This window comes from Labrus bergylta, chromosome 12, assembly GCF_963930695.1.
Source record: "Labrus bergylta chromosome 12, fLabBer1.1, whole genome shotgun sequence".
In the NCBI taxonomy this organism is placed as follows: domain Eukaryota; kingdom Metazoa; phylum Chordata; class Actinopteri; order Labriformes; family Labridae; genus Labrus; species Labrus bergylta.
In genome coordinates this window covers 10,755,712-10,778,960 of record NC_089206.1, presented here as the reverse complement: position 1 = coordinate 10,778,960, position 23,249 = coordinate 10,755,712, and the positions used below count along the sequence as shown (strand labels likewise).

Here is a 23,249-nt window from a genome sequence, read left to right as displayed (position 1 = left end):
TATGTTACCGTTCTGCTAAAATACACCCAGACTAAACTTAGAACAAGTCATGTAGTTTTGACTACTTTACATTTACACAACAGCTAAAGTTACTCGTTTACATTCAGGATCAGGGATTTGCAAGTCATTCATACAATACGGTGGCAACAATAAATGAAGTAGTTGCAATGAGATCAATTTATATTCATGATATGAAGATAGAGGCTACATAGGGATACGATAAACTGATCATCGAAATTCTACATCTCAATAAAAACAAAAGCCGTCTGTTTGAAAATGGAGGCCAAATAAAGCCCATGTTTTAATGATTCCCAAAAAATTTGATCATAAAATACAATCCTTTCAAACACCAGCTGTGTATCTAACATGACAGTATCATTGCAAGAACTTTTTGAGAACTGGCTTTTTAAAGTTCCCTATAAAATACTGAGAGATATGTTACATCAAACAAGATATAACACACACACACAAATAAATCTGCGTAACACAAGGTGGATTTGACGAAAAGGACGTTGTACAAAATTTACAGACGAGTTTAAATTAATTTTAAAAAAAAACAACAGGTAAGACTTTGATCTGGAAGCTACATGTGAGAAACAAATAATACATTTAAATTAATTCTACCCTCCTAACTAACGGCATCAGTAAAAGACATCTAAATGTACCAACAGCAAGTCATGGCCGTGCACAGATTGTTGTTTAGCTTCCATCTGTGAACATTTGCATCTGAAAATGGCATGCATGTTTCCTCCGTCTTTGCTCTCGAGGAAACTTTTTGGATTGACATAACTTAAGTTTCTGACTGAAGTAACGTTCTGTGAAACTACTGACAGACACTTGCATTGGGAGATCAGCTGATATGTGTACCATACCGCTATCATTTTTGTTATATGGTGTTAAAATTGGCTCAAGTGAGATTTAAGCCGTGGTAAGCTGCAGCATGTTTCATATTTGTTGGGCTCATACGCTTTAGAAGAAGTAACTGCTCACAGATTTTATATCAAAATGCTGTGTTCATATCCTATGAGCAAAAAAAGTAAGAACAAGGACAACTCAACCCTTAACATCACATAATGTAGCTGGTTACCCTAATAGATCTGACCATGTGCTTTACAGTTATTATTTTTAAACTCTGATTATTTTCTTAAGTCAAATAAGTTATTTTAGAGTGAAATCTAAGACCAATTATTTAAAAGTTGGCACAAACTAAATCCTCTAGTAGTTCTTTAAATCCACTAGGATGCTTTTTTTTTGTCCCGGCACTAAAAGGCATCTTTGTAACACAGATTGACCTGATTGATTCATTTAAGTAGGTGTTTTTTTTATTTTTGCAGTCTAAAATCTGTCACTCCTCTAAAAAGAAGGATCCAACAAATACCAAATCCCTCCTCAGATTAAAATCCGTAGAACTGCAACTAATCTCATCTGATTTTATTAGTTTTCTTAAAATGTTAGTGTTTTTTTTTTTTTTTTTTAACAGAGGTGATGACAAGCCAGTAATGAAGGAAATAAAACATTTATGGGAAGTGTAATGGAGGGTTGCCTTGAAAGGAACCCCCACATTTGAGAGATGTACAGCATTTCAACACGTTCGTCACGGTCGTGTTGCAGGATCTTGTGAATCAAACTAGGATTCCCATGATACACTGCACTGACTGAAAAGTCATACTGAATGTAGGAGTGTTTACACCCCTCAAGTCATGGAGTTCCTCTTGTCTTGACAATTTACTTCAACAGAAATGTTTGTATTTAGTGTCCCATGGATTCCTCTCAGTCAAAATGTAGAGCTGTGTAAAAGATTATCCACACCACCTGAGACAGAGAGAAAACAAAAACAAGCAATTAGACACCAAAGTTCAAACCATATGCCTCACATGCAGCAGATGTCGAACTCAAATACTAAAAAAAATTCATTGTAATGTATTCAACACAAGAATCAGATCTGTAACTGTCAATTCAGATGATAAAGCCTATTCATTACACTGTAATACAACTTCCAAATATATTCATAATAGGTTTAGTAAAGTCTTGATAAATCTGTCAGACGATGACATTCAAGTGGGCCAAGTTTCACTCCAGAAATAACATCATTAGCTTCACTTGTGCTTTTAAAAAGAAGTAAAAGAATCAACCAGCTTTGGTCATGAGGCTGGCGTTCTTAGGAGGATCAAGTAATGACTCTGGTTGTTGCCTAGAAGAAGTCAACATCAGTGAGACTTCTTCAATGTAAGGTCTGTTATTATCATATTGTTTTGCATTAGCCTTTGCTAAACAATGCCTTCTGACATCCTTTTATGTCGTATTTCAGGTAGTTATAGCTGATTTTAAACGAGTCTATGAAGGACTATCCCCACATTTCAGTCATCACAGACATTTGTCATTAGGCACGGCCCAAAAAGATGGCTCAATAGTACAACAATAGGAGGACAGTATTCTAAAGACCAGAACCCCATACTGAAAAAAACACTAAATTTCAAGACAACACTGAATATGAAGGGGAAAAAAAGTGCAACAAATGCAAACTGGAAATGATTTGAAATTACATATTTGACCTATTACTGTAAAATTACATACACAAAATGTTGCTCAATTAGGTTAAGGCTGCAGTATTTTTTTATTGTTGTTCTAATGTCAGTGTTTAGGATAGGCCCATTAGTGTGTGCTGCTGTGTGCACCATTATCGCATCGCTATTTTGGGGGTCGCGGGATGAAAAGTTTGGGAACCCCTGCTATAGACTATCCAATGGTGATGTAATATAACTATAATGACATACGATACCAATGCACTTTCTAAAAATTCCCATCCCACAACAGCAGTGCTCATATGACATTCAACTGTATCTAACATCCATGAGGTGGCTCTTAATAATATGGTCGCCTTGGAATGTCTTTATTTTAAATTTCTTTTTTTTTTTTTGCACCCTTACCAGAAACAGAGCAAAAGACGTCATGAAACCTTCTTTGGTGAGTTCCCACGTTCCACCATACTCCTCCTCATCAATCTGCTGAAAGCTGCTGAAGTATACGTACAGGACCCCGGCATTGATGATGCAGAATCTAGAAAGGCAATCACATCCAAGATGTTAACTTCCCTAGTGGGTATGAAGCGATACGTATACATTTCTGGACTCAGTGAAATGTTAGGCGGACAGAGGTCGTCCCGTGATACTTACATGGCTATTCCCAGGAAACCTTTCAACGGCGCGACACCCCATATCACGCCAAGGATTACTGCGATTATTTGCCGAAGCCAGTAAATCACATCTAAAAACTCGTCCTGAAAAAGAAAAATGTTAATAAGTAGATTATTGGTGGAGGTGCCTGAGGTGACAGGTGGAATTCAGATAAAGGGAAATCCAGCTCGATGGAGGAGGGAGTCCACACTTTTTTATTTTTTATTTTTTTTAAGTTAATGCATTAATTAATCTGAAGATGAATTAATAACCAGGTGAATATATGTTTGATGGTTGAATAATCATTTGAGCAAATGCATAAAGCCTTCTCTGGCTGCAGCCTCTGACGTGCTTTGCTTTTTTGACACTGTGAAGACTTCAATTAAAGAACTGATAAATACACAACAACTTATTTATTTTTTCACATTCAAAAGCAATTTCAATGACTTGACCCCCCCCTCATGGGGAAACACAAGACCCAGCATCATCAACACATTTAGTACATTTGTTTTTGCCTTCAACAGTAAACAACACCCTTGACCCGCAGAGGGATTTTCTCTTCAATTTGACAGTCAAATGAGATTAATGCTTAGCCTTAGCATGGCAGCTACCTTCAAAAAAAAAAAAAAAAGTCATCTTCGCAACACCTCACAACAACTTCGGAGTCATGAGACCTTCGGCCGTAACAAGTTAACAGGTAAGGTTTATTTTTTAAGAGGGCAAGTGACTGACCTTCTCTTCCCAAACAGCATTACTGTTGAAGGCTTTGCTCCATGTGGACTGTTTTACACCCCCATTCAGCAGATGACTTTCTTCTTTCCGCTTTAAACTGCTCGTCATTCTTGGCTGTTTCCTTCGGCCACAAACAAATGAAAGTAAGAATCCAAACCGGATGACACCTGCAGTTAGATTTAAGCCTCTAGCTTTCACTAGGGCAAGAAACTACAGTGAAATATTAGTTGGTATTAAGGGAATGTAGGCTCCGCTGATCTGACAGATTTCAGACACTGACCGAAAAAAGGCCGAGTGAGCATGCGCAATATTTCTTTGACCCCAGCGCCAGACAGCCAATCAGCGAGTGCGACGTTTCTTGCACTGCTGTTGTCGGAATCGGCTTAAATCCGACATCGACCCCCAGTGTTTAAAGACTGTAAATGCTCTAAAATGCAGCTATAAGTGAATGTTTTCAGGGTATCAATTTTACTGTGAGAGAATCTTGCTGTCAAATAAGATTCAAAATCATTCAGGCACAAAATCTTTTTTTTTTTGACCAACTTTTTATTTATTTTGACAGCCTTTACAGGTGTATATCAACCAATAAATCCATTAAGTAGTAATTCATACATCCATTTCATTGTCATAATTACAATGCAAAAATTAAATTTAAAAAAATTAAATTAAAAAAGAAGAGGATGACAACACAACCCTGCAAACCTGGAGTTTTCATAGCTCCCCCCTCCCCCCTCCCATGGGTCATGTATTTTAAATAAACAAAGAAGCATTTACAGTAAGTTTAAAAAAAAAAAAAAAACTATATAGGCAGCTCAAATTAACAAAAAATAAAAGGAGAAATAATAATGATAGCAATAACGGGATTAAACATTTAAATACCACAGTGTAGTGGAGAAAGAAAAAGAACAATCAAACCAATAACAAGATCATAGTATAGATCTGACAGAGTTAACAAAATCTTTTTTGATTTGTAAAAAGGCAGAGTAAAGCTATTATTTTATTTTTTATTTGTTTTCTCTTTATACGTCTATCATTTTATTTAAAGAGTCAGTCAAAAATCCAAAGATTTAGTTAATAACCACATGTGGGGGGAAAATATCAACAGAAAAATCCCCCGTAAAATGACAGAATATAAAAATGCAGCTCTAAAATGTGTGTATGGATTGAAAATGTACTTTTTACATTCTTTATCATAAAGTAATTTGTTTTAAATCGAAACTATATTTAGAAACACTGCGTCAGGGGATACCATGAAACTATTCTTTCTTATGAAACTGACCGAAATGTGCTTTTTTCATGTTAAATTCTTGAATTTGTTACTGCTTCAGATCTTTGAAGATATTTTTAACAAAACAATGTAGCCTACAATCTTCTTTCTGAAAAAACACACAGGGAAACCACTTAAGTGTTTTGATTGTTTTTTGATTGCAATAAACTTACAATAAGCAGCCTACTTAAACTTTGATTGATATATTGGTTGTATAAGAAACTGGTTTAGACTCATTAGACTGGAGTCATTGAGACCTTTCTGTCGTTCTCTCTGTTCTCCAGCAGAGGGCCTACTTCTTAATGGTGCACTTCAGTCCACTTACAGACAGTCTTATCTAGGTCCTGACCAACACTTCTGACTGAAGATAACCCCAATGGTTGACCCTTTCCTAATTGAAAGATAATACTGAAATAACCCTCTTAATGTAGTTATTTGGCCTATAACCCCACTATATGGCTCTGACAAAGCCTGAGTCCTGAAACAGGCTGGATATATGATATTATAATAATCGACCGTATGTGATGTGATTATAGGGAAGAAGAGAATTCCTATGAGATTTGCACTTAAAACACGGTTGAAGGGTTTAAAACTGGCCCTCTAAGTGTGACTCACTCATGAAGCTGGGGGTTGTGTCATCATCTTTAATTTTAGTCTAATTGGATGCATGCATAATAAACACAGCTTCATGGAAAATAAATTAGAGTTTCGGTGTTGGTCTTAAATTGTGTGTTTCTTTAATTGGCTATACTCAGTAAGTTCATACTTCTAGAGACCTGGATGTGACTAATATGTAGGCAGATTTAAATCAAATTAATTTTACTATGAGAAAGGGAAGAAGGTCAAACCTCAGCTCTTTGTGATAGTAACTAATGTGATTTTTTTTAAATCCACATGTGCTTTTTGTAGAGGGCAGGAACATATTCTAAATAGGAACTACTATAATATTATACGTTCAAGTGATTTGATGAACACTACCAGTCAAAAGTTTGGACACACAACAGTAACAGTACTATCAATAATACAGTAAACTAAATTATATCATTATAATATAGCTACTGTAAGCTGTATTTAGGGCACACCTGCTAATAGAAGGGTTTTTCGTTAACCAGGAGTTCACAGGTTCAAGTCCCGGTGCGGACCAAAATCTGGAAATTGGTTTCCAACTGGAAAGGTGCCAGTTCACCTCCTGCAAGGCACCAAACTCTCTGACATCTCTCCATTAGTGCACGTCTATAGGATGCTGTTTGTGCATGTGTGTGTATTTCAGCCTATGTGTGTAGCATGTTTAACAAGTGTAAAATTGAATTTCACCTCGAGGGATTAATAAAGTATGTCTTCTTTATTGTCATCATCATAAACATTATAAATATCACAAGTGCCTATGTTCATGAAAAAGCTGGGTCTTTAGCTTTTTCTTAAAGGTGCAAAGGGATTCTGCAGATTCAATGGGTAATTCATCCCCCCACTGGGGGGTGACATAGGAGAAGGGTCTAGCTAGAGACTTAGGGCCCTGTTGTGAAGGTTAGACCAAATGCTTTTCATTGGCAGAGCGGAGTGGGTGGGAGGGAGTTTAGACCTGAATGATAATGTCTAGATAAGGAAACCGTTTTTTTGTTGCTGTTTTGTAGTTGAGCAGCAGAGCAATAACTGGGACATGAACAGCGGAGTGATAAAGTTTTAAGGTGGTAACAGGTTGCATAACAAAACAGTCAGGAGGGTCTATTATCCATTTTTAAACCAGCATGTGGAACAAAAGCAATGAATATAAACTGTTATTAGTTGTATTGACACTTTAACTGCATGTTTTTTGATGAAGTGAATCAATTAACAGCATAAGCTCCTGCCATGTATGAGGAACATGTTCCTCATAAATGTCTGTGTAAAGCGGGTATTGCCAGAGAGGCACCAAAAGAGCCCCATGTTCAATGTATGACAGCTCATATCGGCAGCTAAATGATGTGCACTTTTGTAGAGAAATTGGACCACTTGTGTAATATCAACAAGGATACTGCATCTTATTGGCCTGATCGTAATGCCTTATTTCTATGTGAGTCCTTGTGTCAAAACATGGTTGTACAGGCCTACGTGTAAATGAAATAAAGTTATAATGTAGGTGTCAATGTGCCAAGGAGGTGGCACTTTTTAGTCGTGTTGCTCATTTCTATTCCATTTTGATTATGTTGTTTTTTCTGCTATGTCTCCTTTTTCATTCTTTCATTCATGCATGTCTCTAAATAGTTGAAAAGGTCAAAATAAGAGTTTGATCACAAAATAGAAAGTTATCTGTTGTAAAATATACACAGACATCGGATTTATTACACACTGTGCTACTCTACTTGTAAACAACAACCGGTCATGTTTTTCAGAATATTGTGTTCGTGCTCATGTTGAGCTTTCTCTATTGTGTCCAAGGTGTGTTTATGTATGGTTGAGGTGTGAATGTAACTTTTGACATACTGTGTTAAGTAGGCTTCTATCTCTTTAAGAGGGGGGTCACCTGGGGAGGGGGACAGGTGTGAGTGAGCTAGTGTAACATCCCGTTAACCCAAGACAGTGGGGGGGGGGGGAGAGAGAGACTCTTGTCCCTCTCCAAAAACTTAATCACGACCCCCTTCTGTTGTCAGGTCAAAGTCATGATGGGGATGTCTGACTCACTTCTGCTCTGAGCACGGTGGAGCTCGAGCTCTTCACGCCAACTCCACCGTCAGTGACGTCTGCGTCACGTGTCCGTCTCTTCCCTCGGTACGTCCGTCGTATTTTCCTCCCCTCCACCGCCTGCTTCAACACTGAGACACTCGAGATAAACAAGCGCAAAAAAAAAAAAAAAAAAAGGGGGTCGTTGAAGGGACCGGTCCGGCTCCTGTGTCCCGCTTATCACCAGCCGATGGACAGAGGGGCTTACACCGAGCCTAAGTTACCATCAGTAAAGCCCAAACCTCCCGTCAGTCTGAGCACATATCATTGTAAACTTTTTAAATCCTTCGCTGCATAAACTGCGCTCCGACAAAGCGAGGTGAGTGTGGTTTTCTGATACATTTACGCAAGTGTTTCACCTTTCCCAAACTTGTGTGTGTGTGAGCCATTGTAAAGGCTTACCTTTTGCGGGGCTGCGCTTTGGCTCAGCATTGCTGGCCAGCTGCATGTCGCTTGCTTAAAATGGCGACAGCCAACGGGGGGAGAGAGAGAGAGAGAGAGAGTAGTGGTGTTTTGGGGGGCTAGGGTCTTACCTTCCGACTCTACTTTGAATTTGCTCCGATATTTTAAAACCTGTCATGTAGACAAGTTGGGGCTCACTCCTCCTAACTTGAGCGGAAGATGAACACGCATCATTTTCGGAAATGTTTGACGCTGCTGCGCTCAGGGACTGACGCTGTAGTCCAAACACTTTGTGCTTTTGGTATTATTATAAAACACCGGGTTTATCTACATCTTTCGAGACATGCATTTCAGTGTATGAATAGCAGGGTGTTGTCGTTTTCTTTTAAAGTCAAGGCATAAAGATATTTTTGTAAACATCCGGCATATTCCCCCCCATTTCTTCAGTGTGGGTTATGAATGAAGAAGTAAGAAATAACACTTTGACTTGCAATTAGTTATGACTAACGATGTTTTCAAAGTTGTCCTTTAGAAATGGACAAGTTGTACACTAAAATGCTTCATCCACAAGTTTGTGTTATCAGGCCTATTTGTCATAATTTAGTGTGTTCACAGGCTGTAGTTTAAAACCCATGCTGAGATACTTTTAAAAAAAAAAGATTTATAAACTATAAGCAGAGTTCAAGCTTTATTCCTTGTTGCCCAACAGCCAGTTATGAGTTTGCTAGCTGTTGTTGCCTTGGTTATTTATCATGTCAGTGTTGTCATGAGTGTGTGATTCCAGGGATTAGAGCAAAGCTTTCCCAGACAGCTAGTTTGTGTCTGATGTGTCCACGTGAGTCCCAGGCATAGACAAGCAGCTTAGTCCAGCTATTTCTCTATCAGTGTTCACATTTCACTATTAGAAAAAGGCCAATTACAATATTAGTGTTCTTAAAAAAAAAATATATATATATATATGTACTGCAAAACACTCAATCTGGGTTAGATATGAGAAACTGCGTCTCAGATGTTCCAAACAGCTTGACAAAAGTTTGTTGACATTCTTGCCATGGTTATTTTGTAAGTATTATTGTTGTGCCTGGCTTTGCTGTAGCCTTTTTCATTCTGTTCATTGTCTGTGCTGTGTTGGTGCTGGAGCTTGTCTGTACATTGATCAGAATCCCTTAACCCCCCCCCCCCCCCCCCCCCCATCCACCTCCTCCCTCCCTCCCCTCTCCCCCCACCCCTTTCTGTGCTTCAGTTTCAGGTTTTATCACCTCAAATCCAACTGAAACAGTCTTTTCTTTCCTGTTATTCCTTTCAAAGTTTTACAATCTCCTTTATCTTGTTTCTTTCCTAGTTTTCCTTTTTTTAAGCATTGAATGGCAAGCTGACTGTGATTGTGTGTGTGTGTGTGTGTGTGTGTGTGTGTGTGTGTGTGTGTGTGTGTGTGCCCTTAATTTATGACTCTAAATCAGTAAGTTTCATCTTCTCATTGTAATGACAATTTATTTCCAGATCTCCTCCAACAATGACCGCACAAACAGAGTAGGCTGCTGCTCCAGAGCGTTTCTCCGTCGCAATCTTTGGGGTAAAGCAGTGTGATCCAATCACACATCCAGACCGAGTAAGCAGGTTTGGGTCAGCAGTAGTAGCAGCCTCTTGCTCTGCTTGGCTGGGTAACAGCTTGTGAAGTCAGCCATTTTAGGTTGGACAGCACAGAGCATGGTGCTCCGCCATTTTTTTCTCTCCCTCCCCTCTCAGCAACCCAGTTTTAATGCATGCACTTGCAGTGGCCACAGCATTGCAGCTGACTGCAACCCATGGAGCCGTCCACTCCCTGGCCTGAGATCAACCCAAAAAGTACCCAGCAGTAGAGGGAATGACACAATGACCGGCGGTTCCTTACGTTTGCCCGTACGGTGTAATGATCCAAATAATGTTGTGAATTAGTCCATTTCACAAAAGGTGTAGCTGTGGTTCTCAGCAAAGGTATTCTGATTGTTACCTTGGAGTTGATTGACAAGGGGAGGTTAGTTGGGGCCATGTCTGTTTAAGGTGGGTGTATATTAAGTATCTGCCAAGGCATTTGTGATTTGGGTTAGAAGAGAAAATGGCGAAGGATTTAAATGTTGGTGTATAAAAGAGAGAGGAAGAATTGGCACAGGGTTTGTGTTTTGGTTCAGGCTTGATAATTAGCTTGAATCCATGAGGGGATAAAGGTGGCTCATCTCTGAAGAAAGATAGCATCTTTTCAGCCCTGTTAATGTATCCATGTCTCTGTTGCCCACAGTGAATACAGAAGCCCTGCAGGCCTCAGGCCCCTGCAGACCAAACTCAAGGGCCACTGAGAGCAAAAGACAGGGCTGAAGCCCAGGCAGATGCCTGCACAAGGACTCACACACTGAATGAACAGGAAGAGACATCAACAGCCAATAGTGTGGCTTGGCGACAGTGACCACACCTAGCTCAGAGACATCAACACCGTGTGAGGGAGGCACTGAAATAGGAGCAGGGCAGGGACTCTCCAAATACCACTCACAGGGGTGTGTGGAACAAACAAGTCCCGCAAGAGCCAGGGACTGGATGGCATAGGAGATGTGTGTGTGTGTGTGTGTGTGTGTGTGTGCGCGCGGTTGTAGGCCTGAGTTTTTACCCACACGCATGTGCTTTAGAGAAATGAGCTGGTGGGAGAGAGAAAGAGAGGGAGGGGGGGGAATAGGAGGTGGTTGCCATGGGGACAGTAACACACCAGTGGCGCTGCCGACCTGTCTCCCTGGGCCAAACTTGCTGGGAGAGGGAGGAGAAGAAGGAATGGAGGGAGGGGAAGCAGAGGGCGCAGAGACGGTTACAGAGGGAGGGGGAGAGGGGAAAAGCGAGGAGAGAGGAAGCAAGAAATGGAGCAGGAAAGGACTGCTTGTGTTGTACACCTTTTTTTTTTTTTTTTTTTTAATGTGCACAATTGTAACACCGACAGATATCAACATTACACCTGTACTCTCAGCTAGGTGAGAAGAGGAACATGCAGCTATGTGGCCAAGCTTGCGTTAGGCTACTATGTGTGCATGCTATTATTGGCCTGCAATCACAGGATATAACCCAGGCCAAGACGAGAGTCAGGCCAGGGGATGAAAGGAGGTCACGCCGTGCTGAGCCAATGATGAGGCGTACATAATATAGGTTATGAACCAGGAGGACGAAAAGATTGTCTTTGTGTGTCACCAGCAGATCTCTGACTCTCACACTGGAAAAAACTGGCAGCCTTACTACCTCAGTAAACAAGCCTCACACAGACATGCAGGCAGCCACCCCCGCACGCCACATACACACACACACACACACACACACGCATGCATTCGCGAGCACTCAAGCGCCCCCACCCCACCTCCCTTCTCTTCACTCTCAATGTTACAGGAAACCCACACATGCAAACGCAGACACACATAGCGGACACAAACCTGACTTCAGCATGTGGTAGGTCAACATATGTGCAACATCAAATTAAAGTTTCTTCCCGATGAGTCGACAGAACTCGTGCATTGCAGAGACACGAGCTGCCAATTTCGACTTGCCAATAATAGCGCCGCTTGTATTGTGCATTGTTTCAGCTCTCACCTGTGTAAGGCCCGTGGGTGTCTGCTGGTAGCTGCCGTTGCTTTATACCAACTTTTGTCTGCAGATGTTTTCACACAGTAATGTTCTTTTTTTTTTTTTTTATTCATACGCAATCAGTGTGTGAATTCAGCGTTGCCATTGTATCCTAAGATGTATGCGAATCAGATTTTATACTAGGTGACAACTTGTGTTTTTGTTTTTAGTTTGGTTTACGTGTTTAGCATGAGGCAATGAAATGCATGTGTGGGCACATACTGCCATGGGAGCTGAACTTCAGGTTGTCCACTGGCTGAAGAGCTTGGGTTGGAACATTCCAGGCTTTGCTGTGCAGTAAGGAGGGAGGGAGGAAAAGAAGGACTGTGTGATTGTAGTTAGGGGCAAGAAGGGGGCGTTGAAGAGCGGGGGTTAGCTTGGTGGATTGGTGTTGGCTTGTTGGAGGGGGTATCGGAGGAAAAATTCTTCCCTGAAACACCTCAGTGCTTCCTCCAAGACTGTTAACACCCCTCCTTCCCCTCGCCTCCTCACCCCAAACTGGCTGCCCATCCCCCATCGTCCTCTCCCATTAGCTCGCTCTCTCTTCTCCTCTCCTCTTCTCTGGCCTGCCCACCCACACCCAACAGCACCACGTGATGGATGGTGGAGACTGCCCACCCATAAGCCTTTGTGTTGGTCATGTGACCAGCCTGCCTTGGCAGAGCGGTGCCCCCTGATGCAGAACTGAATGGCAGGGGAGAAGAAGGGGTGCACAACAGCCCCAGTGAAGGGCAGTTACTCTCTCTGGGGGGGGTGCACGGGGGAACAAGGGGCATCACATTCGCTCAACAGTAGCAGACATCATTTGCCTGTTAACCCCTCAAAGCCAACTCTTAAAAAAACAGACAAAGACAACCATATTGTTGTCAATCCAAGTCAAAAAATGTTAAAGCTCAATAGTAAATATCTTTTTAATATGACAGTGCATAGTTTCATTTTAAAATCTCAGAGAAGATGGTAAGCCATGAAGACTTTTCAGACTACAAATAAAGATGACTAAAAAAAATGCACGCCGCGTCGAACAACAACTAGAACAACTTGTGTGTGAAAAGGGTATCCATCACACCCCAGTCTTGTGAGGGTTAACTGGACTATGAGCTAATCTACCATGACCAGCAAGGCAGTGGGTGAGGCTAGGAAAAAAGAACGCATTTGTCATTAAACAAGTTCCAATCGGTTGGAGAGAGGTTCATCTATTGTATTGTATCACTCTTACTTGGAGTGTAATGTTTACCTGACAGCAACAGTGCAGCATCCTACATTAAGAGGATATATATTGTCTGACCTAGTCCCAGACAACTTTAACCTTTGCGTCAGACTGCTCTGTTTGTGTATAGATAACCTAAGATTTAACCTGTTAACCTAAAGGTTTGTTTTGATTTGTTGAAAAGATATCCCTGCATAGGGAGGGGCTGGGTTTTTAAAAAGTTTTAGGGTTTCTTTTTAGAGCCATTGAACTTTTTAAAAACTTTGGCTTCTCTGTGCGTGAGTTGTCATGTTGGTGCAGAGTGATTGGGAGGGTAATTGCCCTAGAGCTGTCCTCCATTACTGCATCACTACCTCGCTGGAAGGAGGGAGGTGAAAACCTCTCCACAGGAAGTTTCACCATTTTGTAAGGAAGAAAAGGAGGTCTAGGAGTGAAAATCTGAAGATTAACGTTCTTATGATGTTTCTGTCTGTACTTCCCCCGAGAGGAAAACACTATTTTTCAGAGGAACATCTGTCAAACCACCCACTTGCACAATTATGAAGTAGACCCTATCTTAAGCAGCACATTCAAAAGTGAATAATTTGTGGAAATCGTTATTAAGGTGTTCAGTGAAGCTACAGAGGCTCTGGCTTAGAAGAAAATACAGAATGTGCTCTCTCTGTGGGGGTGTGTCTGAACGAGGGGAAGTGAGACAGAGTTGTGTGGGGGAGGGGAAAGACGGGGGTAGGACAGGAGCTCTCCCAAAAAGCCTCCAGTGAAGAAGCAGACTGAGCTTGTTTGAAAACCCTCATAAGAGACGTAGCCTTGAGTTTCATGGTGAAGGGAGATGGGGAGAAGACTTTATAGATAGACACCTGACTGCATCTTTTTGTAAGGCCTTATTATGACCTTTGCTGTTGATTTTTACCTGCGAGCGGCTGTCGTGCATGGTTTTTGTGCAGCTCAGAGGAAACTGGCTTGTACCGAGTAGCGTAAGATACATCTTGTTTTTTTCTCCTCACGTTTCTTCCATTCCATTTGTTATAAACTGGCATACTTTGTACCACTAAACCAATTCTATCCAACCACACACAGGTGTACAGTATCATAGTTGACAAGCTGTTCTCTCTCATTTTTCAGAATTCCCTTCACAACTGCAGTGAGAGCCACAAGTGGACCCATGGACATGTTGCGCTGTCCTCCGTTCTCAAGTCCTGGTCCATAGTTAACCAGAAGCAACCAGTTTTCACACTCGCACGACGTACATTCTTCCCCACCTTCTGGTCAAACCATGGCAAGCAAGAGGAAATCCAAGGTTCCTTGTATGATCCCAAGCAAGATAATACGCCAAGCAGAGGAGGTTGAACAAGACTCTCCTGTCTCCTTGCATCAGTCAAGGATATCTGGAGGGGGCAGACATAGCCCCCTCGATCCAAAACAGTGTTCAAAACCCGAGGCGGGGGACGCTGTGAAAGACGGCGCTGGCACTTACACCTGTAGGCCTTGTACCTTTGAAACCCATGACCTTAACTTGTTCTTGGATCACGTGTACTCTGGTCACCCTGACTTCCGTGCGGACCCCAGCTTCTTTTGTGTGAGCTGTGGGGTTTCCGCGCCCAAGTTTGAGGGGCTGGCCCTGCATAATGCCAGGGTACACCCAAGCACTCTGAACACGACTCTGCAGCTGAGGAAGAAGGACAGGAGAGTAGTAGTGGAACAGAATCTGGTGACTGGGGGAGAAACGGGGAAGGACAGTGAGATTTCCATCACTAAAACACCAATTATGAGGATGCTGAAGGGGAAATCTGAACCTAAACGGATAGTGGTGTCTCACCCAGTCTCAGATGAGCCTTCCTTAGACCCCAACTCTATTTCTGCATCCAGGGAGAGTGAGAGAAAGGAGACTGCTGCAGTGACAGTAACCCATGTTCCCACAATTGTTCACAACGGAACGACCAAGGTCACGCTGCCCTCTGCAATCCAGATAGTTAACGGCTCTGGAGCATTGCCAATGCTCAAAACTCCCATCACACAGGTTTGTGGTAGTTTTTGCTGTCTCTTAAGTTGTTTTCACACATGCACCCCTGAAGATTTCTAGAAAGTCATTTGTTCACATATTTTCCTCACAGCGTAAGATGTGAAGTTAAAAACACTGACTGTAAGACCAAAATACAAGATTGCAGACAGAGTCTGACACTTTGATACACTTGCTTGCCTGTAATTGGACTATTTCACAGTATCAGCTAAAGAGCGGTGAACAACATACTCGCAGGGTATAGGCGGAATAGTTTTTGCATTTGTGAAAACAACATTTGACTGTCTGTTTGATTTGATTAATTCTGATCTTCTTCCTTTGTTTCCTATAGGTGGTCTCTGTGGTTCAAAACAGAACCTTTAATCAATCTGCATCAATCACAGCCTCCACAAACGCTTCCTCAACCTCCTCGCATTCTTCCTCCAAAAATCTCCCCAAGGTAGCCGCTCCTATTTTTTAGTGTCCAAGTGTTTTAACGTTTTGTTGGATTCCAAATAATGTTATAAATGACCATCATCATTTTTTTTCACGTTTGTCCCTCCCAGGTGATGATTCCATTGAGCAGCATTCCTACCTACAGTGCCTCCATGGATTCCTCTTCCTTTTTGAAGACCTCCTTCAGTAAGTTCCCGTACCCCACCAAGGCCGAGCTCTGTTACCTGACCGTGGTCACAAAGTTCCCCGAAGAGCAGATCAAGATCTGGTTCACCGCGCAGAGACTCAAACAAGGCATCAGCTGGTCTCCTGAGGAGATCGAAGAGGCGCGGCGGAAGATGTTTAACACCATCATCCAGACTACACCTGCAGGCTCGCAGAACCAGAACCAGAGTCAACGCAGCCAGGCTCAGCACACAATCACAGTCCTGCCTGCCTCTCTCGGGGCTGCTGGGATCCCTCAATTCCTGCAGGGCTCTCTCGTTGGCCAGGGAGGAGTAATTGTTACGCAGCCTGTGATGGCAAACGGTATCCAGGTTAGCAGTGCTCCCGTGGCCCTGGCTGTCACACCGAAGCCCCAGGCGGCAGCTCGCCCAATGATGCAGGCCCGTCCTGCTGCGGCCCTGGTTGCAGATAAAGGCATCAGCATGGTGGTGGGGACAGTGGGGAGCAGCAGCAGCACTGCAAGCCACATCATTACCAGTAATAGTAGTAGGAGTGGGGGAGGAGGAGGAAGTATTATTACAAGCAGCCAAGCCAGTGTCATCAACCTTAGTCTTGGAAGCAGTAATAACAGTAATGCAAAGGGGAGCAGTGTCAATGGTAAACACAGAGGGGCAAATGCTGACTGCAATGACAAGAAAAATAGTCATGTAAGCAGCCATGTAAATGCCAAGAACACGGATAGCAGCAAAGCCAACAACAGCACTGGGCAGAATAACAACACAGAGAGCAAAAACAGTACAGACAAAAAATCTAATAACGGTAACAGCAGAACAGTCAGTGATGAAAAGAAGAGCAAAGATACCAACAGTAGCAGCAGCGAAAAAAACAACCCAACCAGTACAAGCACAGACGAAGTGGACCCTCCCACCAGCGATTCTCCTGCCATAAGAATGGAGGATGCTTCTTCCCCCGCATCAAAGTCTTCCTCTCCAGCTCCTTCAAGCAGCACGCCTGGCTCTCGGACTCCCGTTAACTCTTTCCTGGACCCAAGCTTTTACAAGGGCAAGAAGTCACAGGAGCAGCTCAACGCTCTGAAGGACAGCTTTCAGACCGGCCAGTTTCCCGACCAGGAGGAAGTGGACCGCCTCATCTCTATGACCGGGCTCACAGTGCGAGAAGTCCGCAAGTGGTTCAGCGACCGGCGCTACCACTTCCGCAACCTCAAAGGTCCGCGCTCCAGCACAGGTGGACAGAGTAAGTCTGGCGGTGCAGCGGGAGCAGGTAGCGGTTCAAGTACGCCTGGGAGTGGTGCTGCTGGCAGTGCCAACCCTGTGGATCTGTCTGACAGCGGCAGCAGTTCTGGTTCAAAAACGCCCCAGCACAGTTCTGCACCCCTGAGTCCAACTGCATCACACACTCCCACTTCTCCCACCACGCCTTCCCGCCGGAACCCAAGACCTCCATCACCTGATTTCACGGCCATCCGCTACAAGGAGCGAGAACCTCATCAGGTGAGATTCTGAGCAATTTTTCTTTTTTTTTTTTTTTTCCATGTGATTGTTAAGTTTAAGGGCAGAAACCGGCATTTTTTCATTATTCCTTCAATTGAAAATAGTTACATTTCACCAATTCTTAGACTTAGAAAGAAGAAAGCTATATTCCCAAATACCGGAATCAGCCTTTCTAAGTCTTGTCAACTCGAGTGAGAGCTTTGTGAAATCTGAGAAGTTCAGCAAGGGTTTGAGTTATACACAACACATTTGACAAACAAGCCCACAATCTTGGGTGTTGTGTGGGTTTTCAAAGAAGTGAGGTCACCATACCTCTGAAGCCTGCACTTCATCTCTGTCGAGGCTGGTGTTGCGCACCTGATTCTCTGACTGAACCGTCGAAGGTGGCTTTGGTATAAGAAATAATATTGCGGTTTGTGATGATTTTTGTCTTGATATTAGTATTTGTCCTTCTTTTTAAAAATCACCTGTTGTGAGTCCAACAATGTTATGGAAGTGCATTACTTTATTTTTGACAGATATTTTTTATCTTTTGTTGTTTAGTTTATTAAGCGCTTGAAACCAGGGATATATGTCCATCGTAATCTTTTAATATCACATTGATTTCCTCTTAACCATTCCAAAAGTAAGGATTAGCTTGCAGTATTGTATAGCAGAGAAAAGCAGAGCACAAGTGCTTCCAGGTTCACATTGTCCACTTGTGTGGTGTGTTTAGGTGAAGGCTCTAGAGACGAGTTTTGCCCAGGACCCTGACCCACAAGGAGAGGAGGTGGACAGGCTGCGATGTGAGACCAAGATGACAAGACGGGAGATCCACGGCTGGTTCGCTGAGAGGAGGAAGAAGATGGCAGCTGAGAAAAGGAAAGAGGAGGCAGAGCGGGTGTTGAGACAGGAGGAGGGGGAGAATGACGGGGAGGAGAGACAGAAAGAGGACGGTTCAGGAGAACTTAAAGTCAACCCCATTAAGATCAATCTGAAGATGCTCAAAGTGACTGAAGCCAATGGCAAAGCTGAGGGTGAAGGGTCGGACAGCCCCACTTTACCCCTTCAGTCCAGCAGCACGCCTGCATCTTCCCCATCACCTACCCCAAAACCACCCCAGTCCTCCACCCCTACACCCAAAACCTCCAACTCCCCCAAACCTTCAACCATTCGAGGTAAGAAGACAGCAGAGCAGCTGCAACTGCTCAAACAAGTCTACGCACGGACACAGTGGCCAAGCGCCACTCAGTACGATGAACTGATATCAGGTACTGGGCTGCCCAGACCGGAGGTAGTGCGCTGGTTTGGGGACTGTCGCTACATGCAGAAGAACGGACAGCTGAAGTGGCTTGACGCTCACCAGAAAATCGCTCTGGAAGAAGAGCTTCAGAAGGTTGATGAACAGATCCTCCAGGCCTGCTTTGACACCCACGGGGGGCTGCAGGAGTCACAGGTAAATATGACCACAAGTAATGATTGTTTACACAGCTTTACTCAAGCAATTTAATGACTCTGATTAACTGAGGCCTGAGAAGCAGATGAACAATCTGTGCTGATTTGCTTCAAAATATAAACAATGTACGATAAAGATATTTTTGCAGCTGAACCCTGAACATGACTGGGAAAAATTACTCACATTACTTTGTAGAGTGTCATTCTTTGGCACTGACTGTACTTTCTTGGACTCTGAAAGATGCACATTCTTAATATGCGCATTGCTGCAGAACCAGTTCAGTCATTAATCTGTGCAAAACACAAAATATTTCAGGAGCTTGCATACGAATAACCCTACAGCAACACGTCAGGGGCAGCAGCATGTTCAAATAATGAGGCTCAGAAAGCAAACTTGAACTTGAATATTTTAGTTTTCTCTTCAGTCATTCATCCCCCCCCCCCGCCGCCTTTAAACCCAGAGACACCTGAATATGGTAAATGGACTTGAGCTTATATAGCGCTTTTCTAGTCTTCCGACTACTCAAAGCGCTTTTACACTGCATGTCACACCCACCCATTCACACACTGATGGTAGTGATCGCTATGTAGTATCATCCATCAAAAGTAACTAATCCCATTCATACACCACCACCGAAGCAGAGGAAGCAATTTGGGGTTAAGTGTCTTGCCCAAGGACGCATTGGACATGTTGCCCAGCTGGGGATCGAGCCCTCGATCTTCCGGTTGAAAGGCGACGACGCTACCAACTGAGCCACAGCCACAGCCACCCCCTCCACCACATTGGAGGATATCTTAGGATATAAAGAAACTTGAAAGCTGTGTGTAACCTATAGATGAATGTTGCTGTCTTACTAATTGTCCTCCTCAATGATTTTAACATTCGCATTTATCTGTAATCTTCAATTGTATATTTTAGTGAAACTACTCTAAAGCGGTATCTATCTATAATAAAAAATGACAGCCATGCACATCCTCTGATTTGTAACAGTGCACTTATTCAGGTTATTCTTTATCCGCAGTTGCAGGAACTGGCCGAGGCTAGCGGTTTAACTGCAGACTTGGTGAGATATTGGTTCAGCACCAAGGCGTCTTTGCACGGGGCGGAAAACACTGCTGCTGCTGTAGTTGCTCGAGGTGCAGCAACTGACCCACAAAAAGGATCCTCCCCTTTGGAGCCACAGCCAGGAGGTGGGACGGAGGAGAAAATGGAGCAGTCGGTGTGTGGTTTCTCAACAGAGGCGGAGGAGGCCAACCCTGACAAGACTGTGAATCCTACTGAAGGTAGTCTTTGTGTGTCGAGTCACTAAGCATGTGCCGTTCAGTAAAAGCCCCCTTAAGATACACCAAACATGGTGTAACACATTATAAAAATAATACTTTCAGAATACTTCCTTTATACATAAAACTGACAATCATTGTCTCATTAAATCAACCAGTTAAAAATCCTAAAATGTTGACCCATGAATTATGCATCAGTGTTTTCCACAAATAGAATATATCTGGGCACGTCACCCAGGTATGTTTCCAGCAGCCTACATATAGCTGCCAGCTGTTTTTGAATTTATATTTTTTTAGCTAGAGTTTGTTGCGAGTCGCGTCTGTATGCTCTACAGGTAATAAAAAAGAGAGAGAGAGATAAATGTCCAAAGTTACGTTCCTCTTTAGATAGGCTGCAGAGGTTGTGGTGTCAGTTTTAAATATGAACCTTCTTATGTCGGTTGAAAGGTTTTGGGAAGATGATAGTTGCCGATGATATTTTGCACTCTCGCATCATTAATAACACGACTCCTGACGCGAGGCTAACCTTTTTGTAATAAATGAATCACAAGTGTAACTTTAAAACAGGGAGTGTTCATTGTTTATGACACATACTGCTGAAAGACGGGGGAAAGGGAAAGAGGTGATGATGTCAGCAAGGTCCAGACCTCGAGACAGTGTTTAAAAGACAAACAAATCTGCGTTATTAATTGGTATTCACATTTTGTTTATTGTGATTGATGTCAGTCAACATTAGAGGTAGTGTAGCAGATCTCTCTGTCAAACTCTCTCTCAATTCTTCAAATCATCACGTCTTAGAATATTACCATGGTCTAGATTATGTTTAAATTAGCAAATGTTTTCTGTTATCTCTTTGGGGATCAAAACTAAAGTCAATTCAGTAATGTTATACAAAACTACCGTACATGTGGAATATACATAGGCTTTTGTACAGCTACAGCTACAGGAAAAAATGGTGCAGAAACACAGAACTATTTAAGTCTGCATGTTTGTAAAAGTATTCAAATGAATGAATTTATAATCAAGTTGAATATGTGCTAAAATAGATTTTTAAATGCACATAGACTAGATTAATAAGATAAAATGCTGCAGGGAAGGCACAGATTGGTGAAGAAAATTGATCAGAATGCGCTCTTACTGCTTTTCAGCCGTTTGCAAATCACATCTGTGTAAGTATGAAAAACCAAATCAGCGGTTTGTAAAATCAAGCTGCAACCCAAAAGTGTTTTGCATTTACCCTGAACAATAGTTGCAGAATAACTCGTTTAATCAGTTCATTTGATTGACTGATTGTTACAGCTTTAAATTGGTTACTTAAATATTGGATACTATAAATTCAAATGATGTGTTTTTTTTTGTTTTTTTTTATGACTTGTTTTGTCTTAGTTTTGATTAGCTTTTTAATTGGGATGTGGAAACCTTGTGGTTCAATGGAGATTAAAGGAGATTAATCATAACCACAACATGAGTAATTGTCCCCCAGGTGAAGCATGCAAATGACACAGATCCCTTCAATGAGGAACGAGGCGTGCTGTGACTGTAAAACAAAAGCACGTCTCACACCAGTTCACTGTGAATAATGATGGAAAAGATTTCTACATATGGAGCTTGTTGTCATAGCGATGGATTTTTTAATTTGTTTTACTTTGATTACAACAGGAACTGACTGAAGAGGCCTTTTGTCTGAGGATGGGGCTCACAATGCAGGTGGTCTTTGTGTCGGCAGTCTGAGGGAGCGACAGCAGATGCGGCTGTAACAGGATCACTGGATGGACCTTGAAAAAACATCCTCACCCATCCCTCCTCTCCCTCCTTCCTCGCTCACACCCCTAGAGGTAGGCATGACCTCCCCCACTACGTGAGATGGACACTAAAGCCACTATACCCCCCCTTTTCCCCATCCATCCGTCAACCAACCCACTCCCGTTCTGTCTGCCCCTCCGCTGCACGCCACATCTCAAGCCCCCCCCACCCCCACCCCGCCCAATCCACCATTTTCCCTCCAGAAGGAAGTTCCACTGCAGACTGAAGTGGAGGAGGGAGGGGCGGCGTTGCTCTACTGTGGTTGTTCTGCCTGCCTGCTGTGATGTGAGACAAGAAGTAAAAGTGGATGTGGAGGGAGAAAGTTAGTCCATATTGAGACCTCCTCAGATGTTGAGCAGGAGTTTGGGGGTGAGTTGTTGGACAGTAATCGACCAAACCGGACTCAGTTGAGGATTGTGTGACAGTTTGTTTAAGGGTACGAAAACCGGCGCAGTTTCTGCTCTGCTCCAGGGTGCTTGCCTCAGCCTTAAAGTGATTCAAATAATTGTTCTATTGTGTCATCCTCGTACTCCTTTTGCCACCAACTTGCACTCATACACTTTGACTTCATGCTTGCAGCTTACTTTAAATGTTAGCCAGGCTTTTCAGTGTCATATCTGAAACACAGCACTGATGTTCATTTGATTATTGATCTCCTTTCTTTTCTTTTTTTTACTTCTCTTTTCTTGCCTTAGCTGTATGACATTTGATTAAAAAGGACATTAAACTGTAAGAGAAACACAATCTGTCATCCAAAGAAGGCAAGCACCCTGCTGTTGAAAGACAAAAAAAGAAAACCACACTTTAGAAGACTGCCTGGGTGGAACCTGGTTTGTGTTGTAGCATCAAGTGCTTCTTTTCATCACCGACGTGTACGTATCTTTGTTTTTAATGGAACTTTCCTATGAAATAAATTTGACTGTAAAAGAACTGTGAACTTTTACCAGAGTTCCATGCTTAGGCTTGATGTATAATTTTTACAGGTGGTATTTGCAGAATAAAAAGAATGTAATAAATGTGTGGCTTTGAGTCGTATGGTGTACATTGAAGAGGAGGATGGTGGTACTAGGAACTTAAATTTCTGCCTGATCTTCACTATAGACTAAAACAATGCTTTGGCCACACCAACATAAGTTATCTTGCAAATTAATAAGACTAAAGGGTTGCAGTGGGGTCTTCATTGTAAATAACTTCACTTCTGATTTTGGTCCTCTCCCTGTTTTGAACCCGCTAATAATGGTTACACTTTCTAAAGCCGAAGGTGACATTTCTAATCGCTCATTTTGCCTCACCAGCTGAGGGGCTGGTTATGAGGGACATCAGCATTTTTTAACTTTAACATTGCTTATTAAATCAAATTTCTATCAAAATGGCAGCAGATTCTTTTTCTCTGTAATGTTTCAGCTCAAACAGTTCAGTTAACCTGCTGTCATGCTTGTAACATGTCCGTTTCAGTCTGACATGCTGAAAAAAAAGTGAAAAATAAGACAAAGTA

The 23,249-nt window shown here is 42.5% G+C and overlaps 2 protein-coding genes across 3 annotated transcripts; one reads left to right on the top strand and one right to left on the bottom strand.

Moving 5' to 3' along the window:
- Positions 1–265: 265 nt before the first annotated feature.
- Positions 266–4,198, bottom strand: rab5if (RAB5 interacting factor). Its single transcript, XM_020644891.2, has 4 exons — positions 3,906–4,198; positions 3,174–3,277; positions 2,928–3,057; positions 266–1,812 (listed from the first exon to the last, which is right to left on the bottom strand). The coding sequence occupies exons 1-4, from the start codon at positions 4,011–4,013 to the stop codon at positions 1,771–1,773; spliced, it is 384 nt and encodes a 127-aa protein (XP_020500547.1). The 5' UTR covers positions 4,014–4,198; the 3' UTR covers positions 266–1,770.
- A 3,600-nt stretch (positions 4,199–7,798) lies between these two features.
- zhx3b (zinc fingers and homeoboxes 3b) lies at positions 7,799–22,770 on the top strand. 2 transcript variants are annotated; one of them, XM_020644888.3, is made up of 7 exons: positions 7,799–8,188; positions 14,231–15,125; positions 15,457–15,564; positions 15,671–17,236; positions 17,952–18,671; positions 19,693–19,954; positions 21,611–22,770. In XM_020644888.3, exons 2-7 carry the CDS (start codon positions 14,382–14,384, stop codon positions 21,619–21,621), a joined length of 3,411 nt encoding a protein of 1,136 aa, XP_020500544.2. In that variant the 5' UTR covers positions 7,799–8,188; positions 14,231–14,381; the 3' UTR covers positions 21,622–22,770. The 2 variants fall into 2 exon arrangements, with proteins under 2 accessions (XP_020500544.2, XP_029135364.2); XM_029279531.2 differs by lacking the exon at positions 7,799–8,188 and adding an exon at positions 13,883–14,082.
- Positions 22,771–23,249: the final 479 nt, after the last annotated feature.

What these genes read in the sequence shown, in the direction of transcription:
- zhx3b (XM_020644888.3), top strand. Translation starts at nt 14,382, where the DNA reads ATGGCAAGCAAGAGGAAATCCAAGGTTCCTTGTATGATCCCAAGCAAG. An exon ending in TCAAAACTCCCATCACACAG is followed by an intron (nt 15,126 to 15,456) that starts GTTTGTGGTAGT and finishes TGTTTCCTATAG; the next exon opens with GTGGTCTCTGTGGTTCAAAA. An exon ending in CCTCCAAAAATCTCCCCAAG is followed by an intron (nt 15,565 to 15,670) that starts GTAGCCGCTCCT and finishes TGTCCCTCCCAG; the next exon opens with GTGATGATTCCATTGAGCAG.
- rab5if (XM_020644891.2), bottom strand. Translation starts at nt 4,013, where the DNA reads ATGACGAGCAGTTTAAAGCGGAAAGAAGAAAGTCATCTGCTGAATGGG. An exon ending in ATGCTGTTTGGGAAGAGAAG is followed by an intron (nt 3,278 to 3,905) that starts GTCAGTCACTTG and finishes TTTCTTTTTCAG; the next exon opens with GACGAGTTTTTAGATGTGAT. An exon ending in GGTTTCCTGGGAATAGCCAT is followed by an intron (nt 3,058 to 3,173) that starts GTAAGTATCACG and finishes TTGCCTTTCTAG; the next exon opens with ATTCTGCATCATCAATGCCG.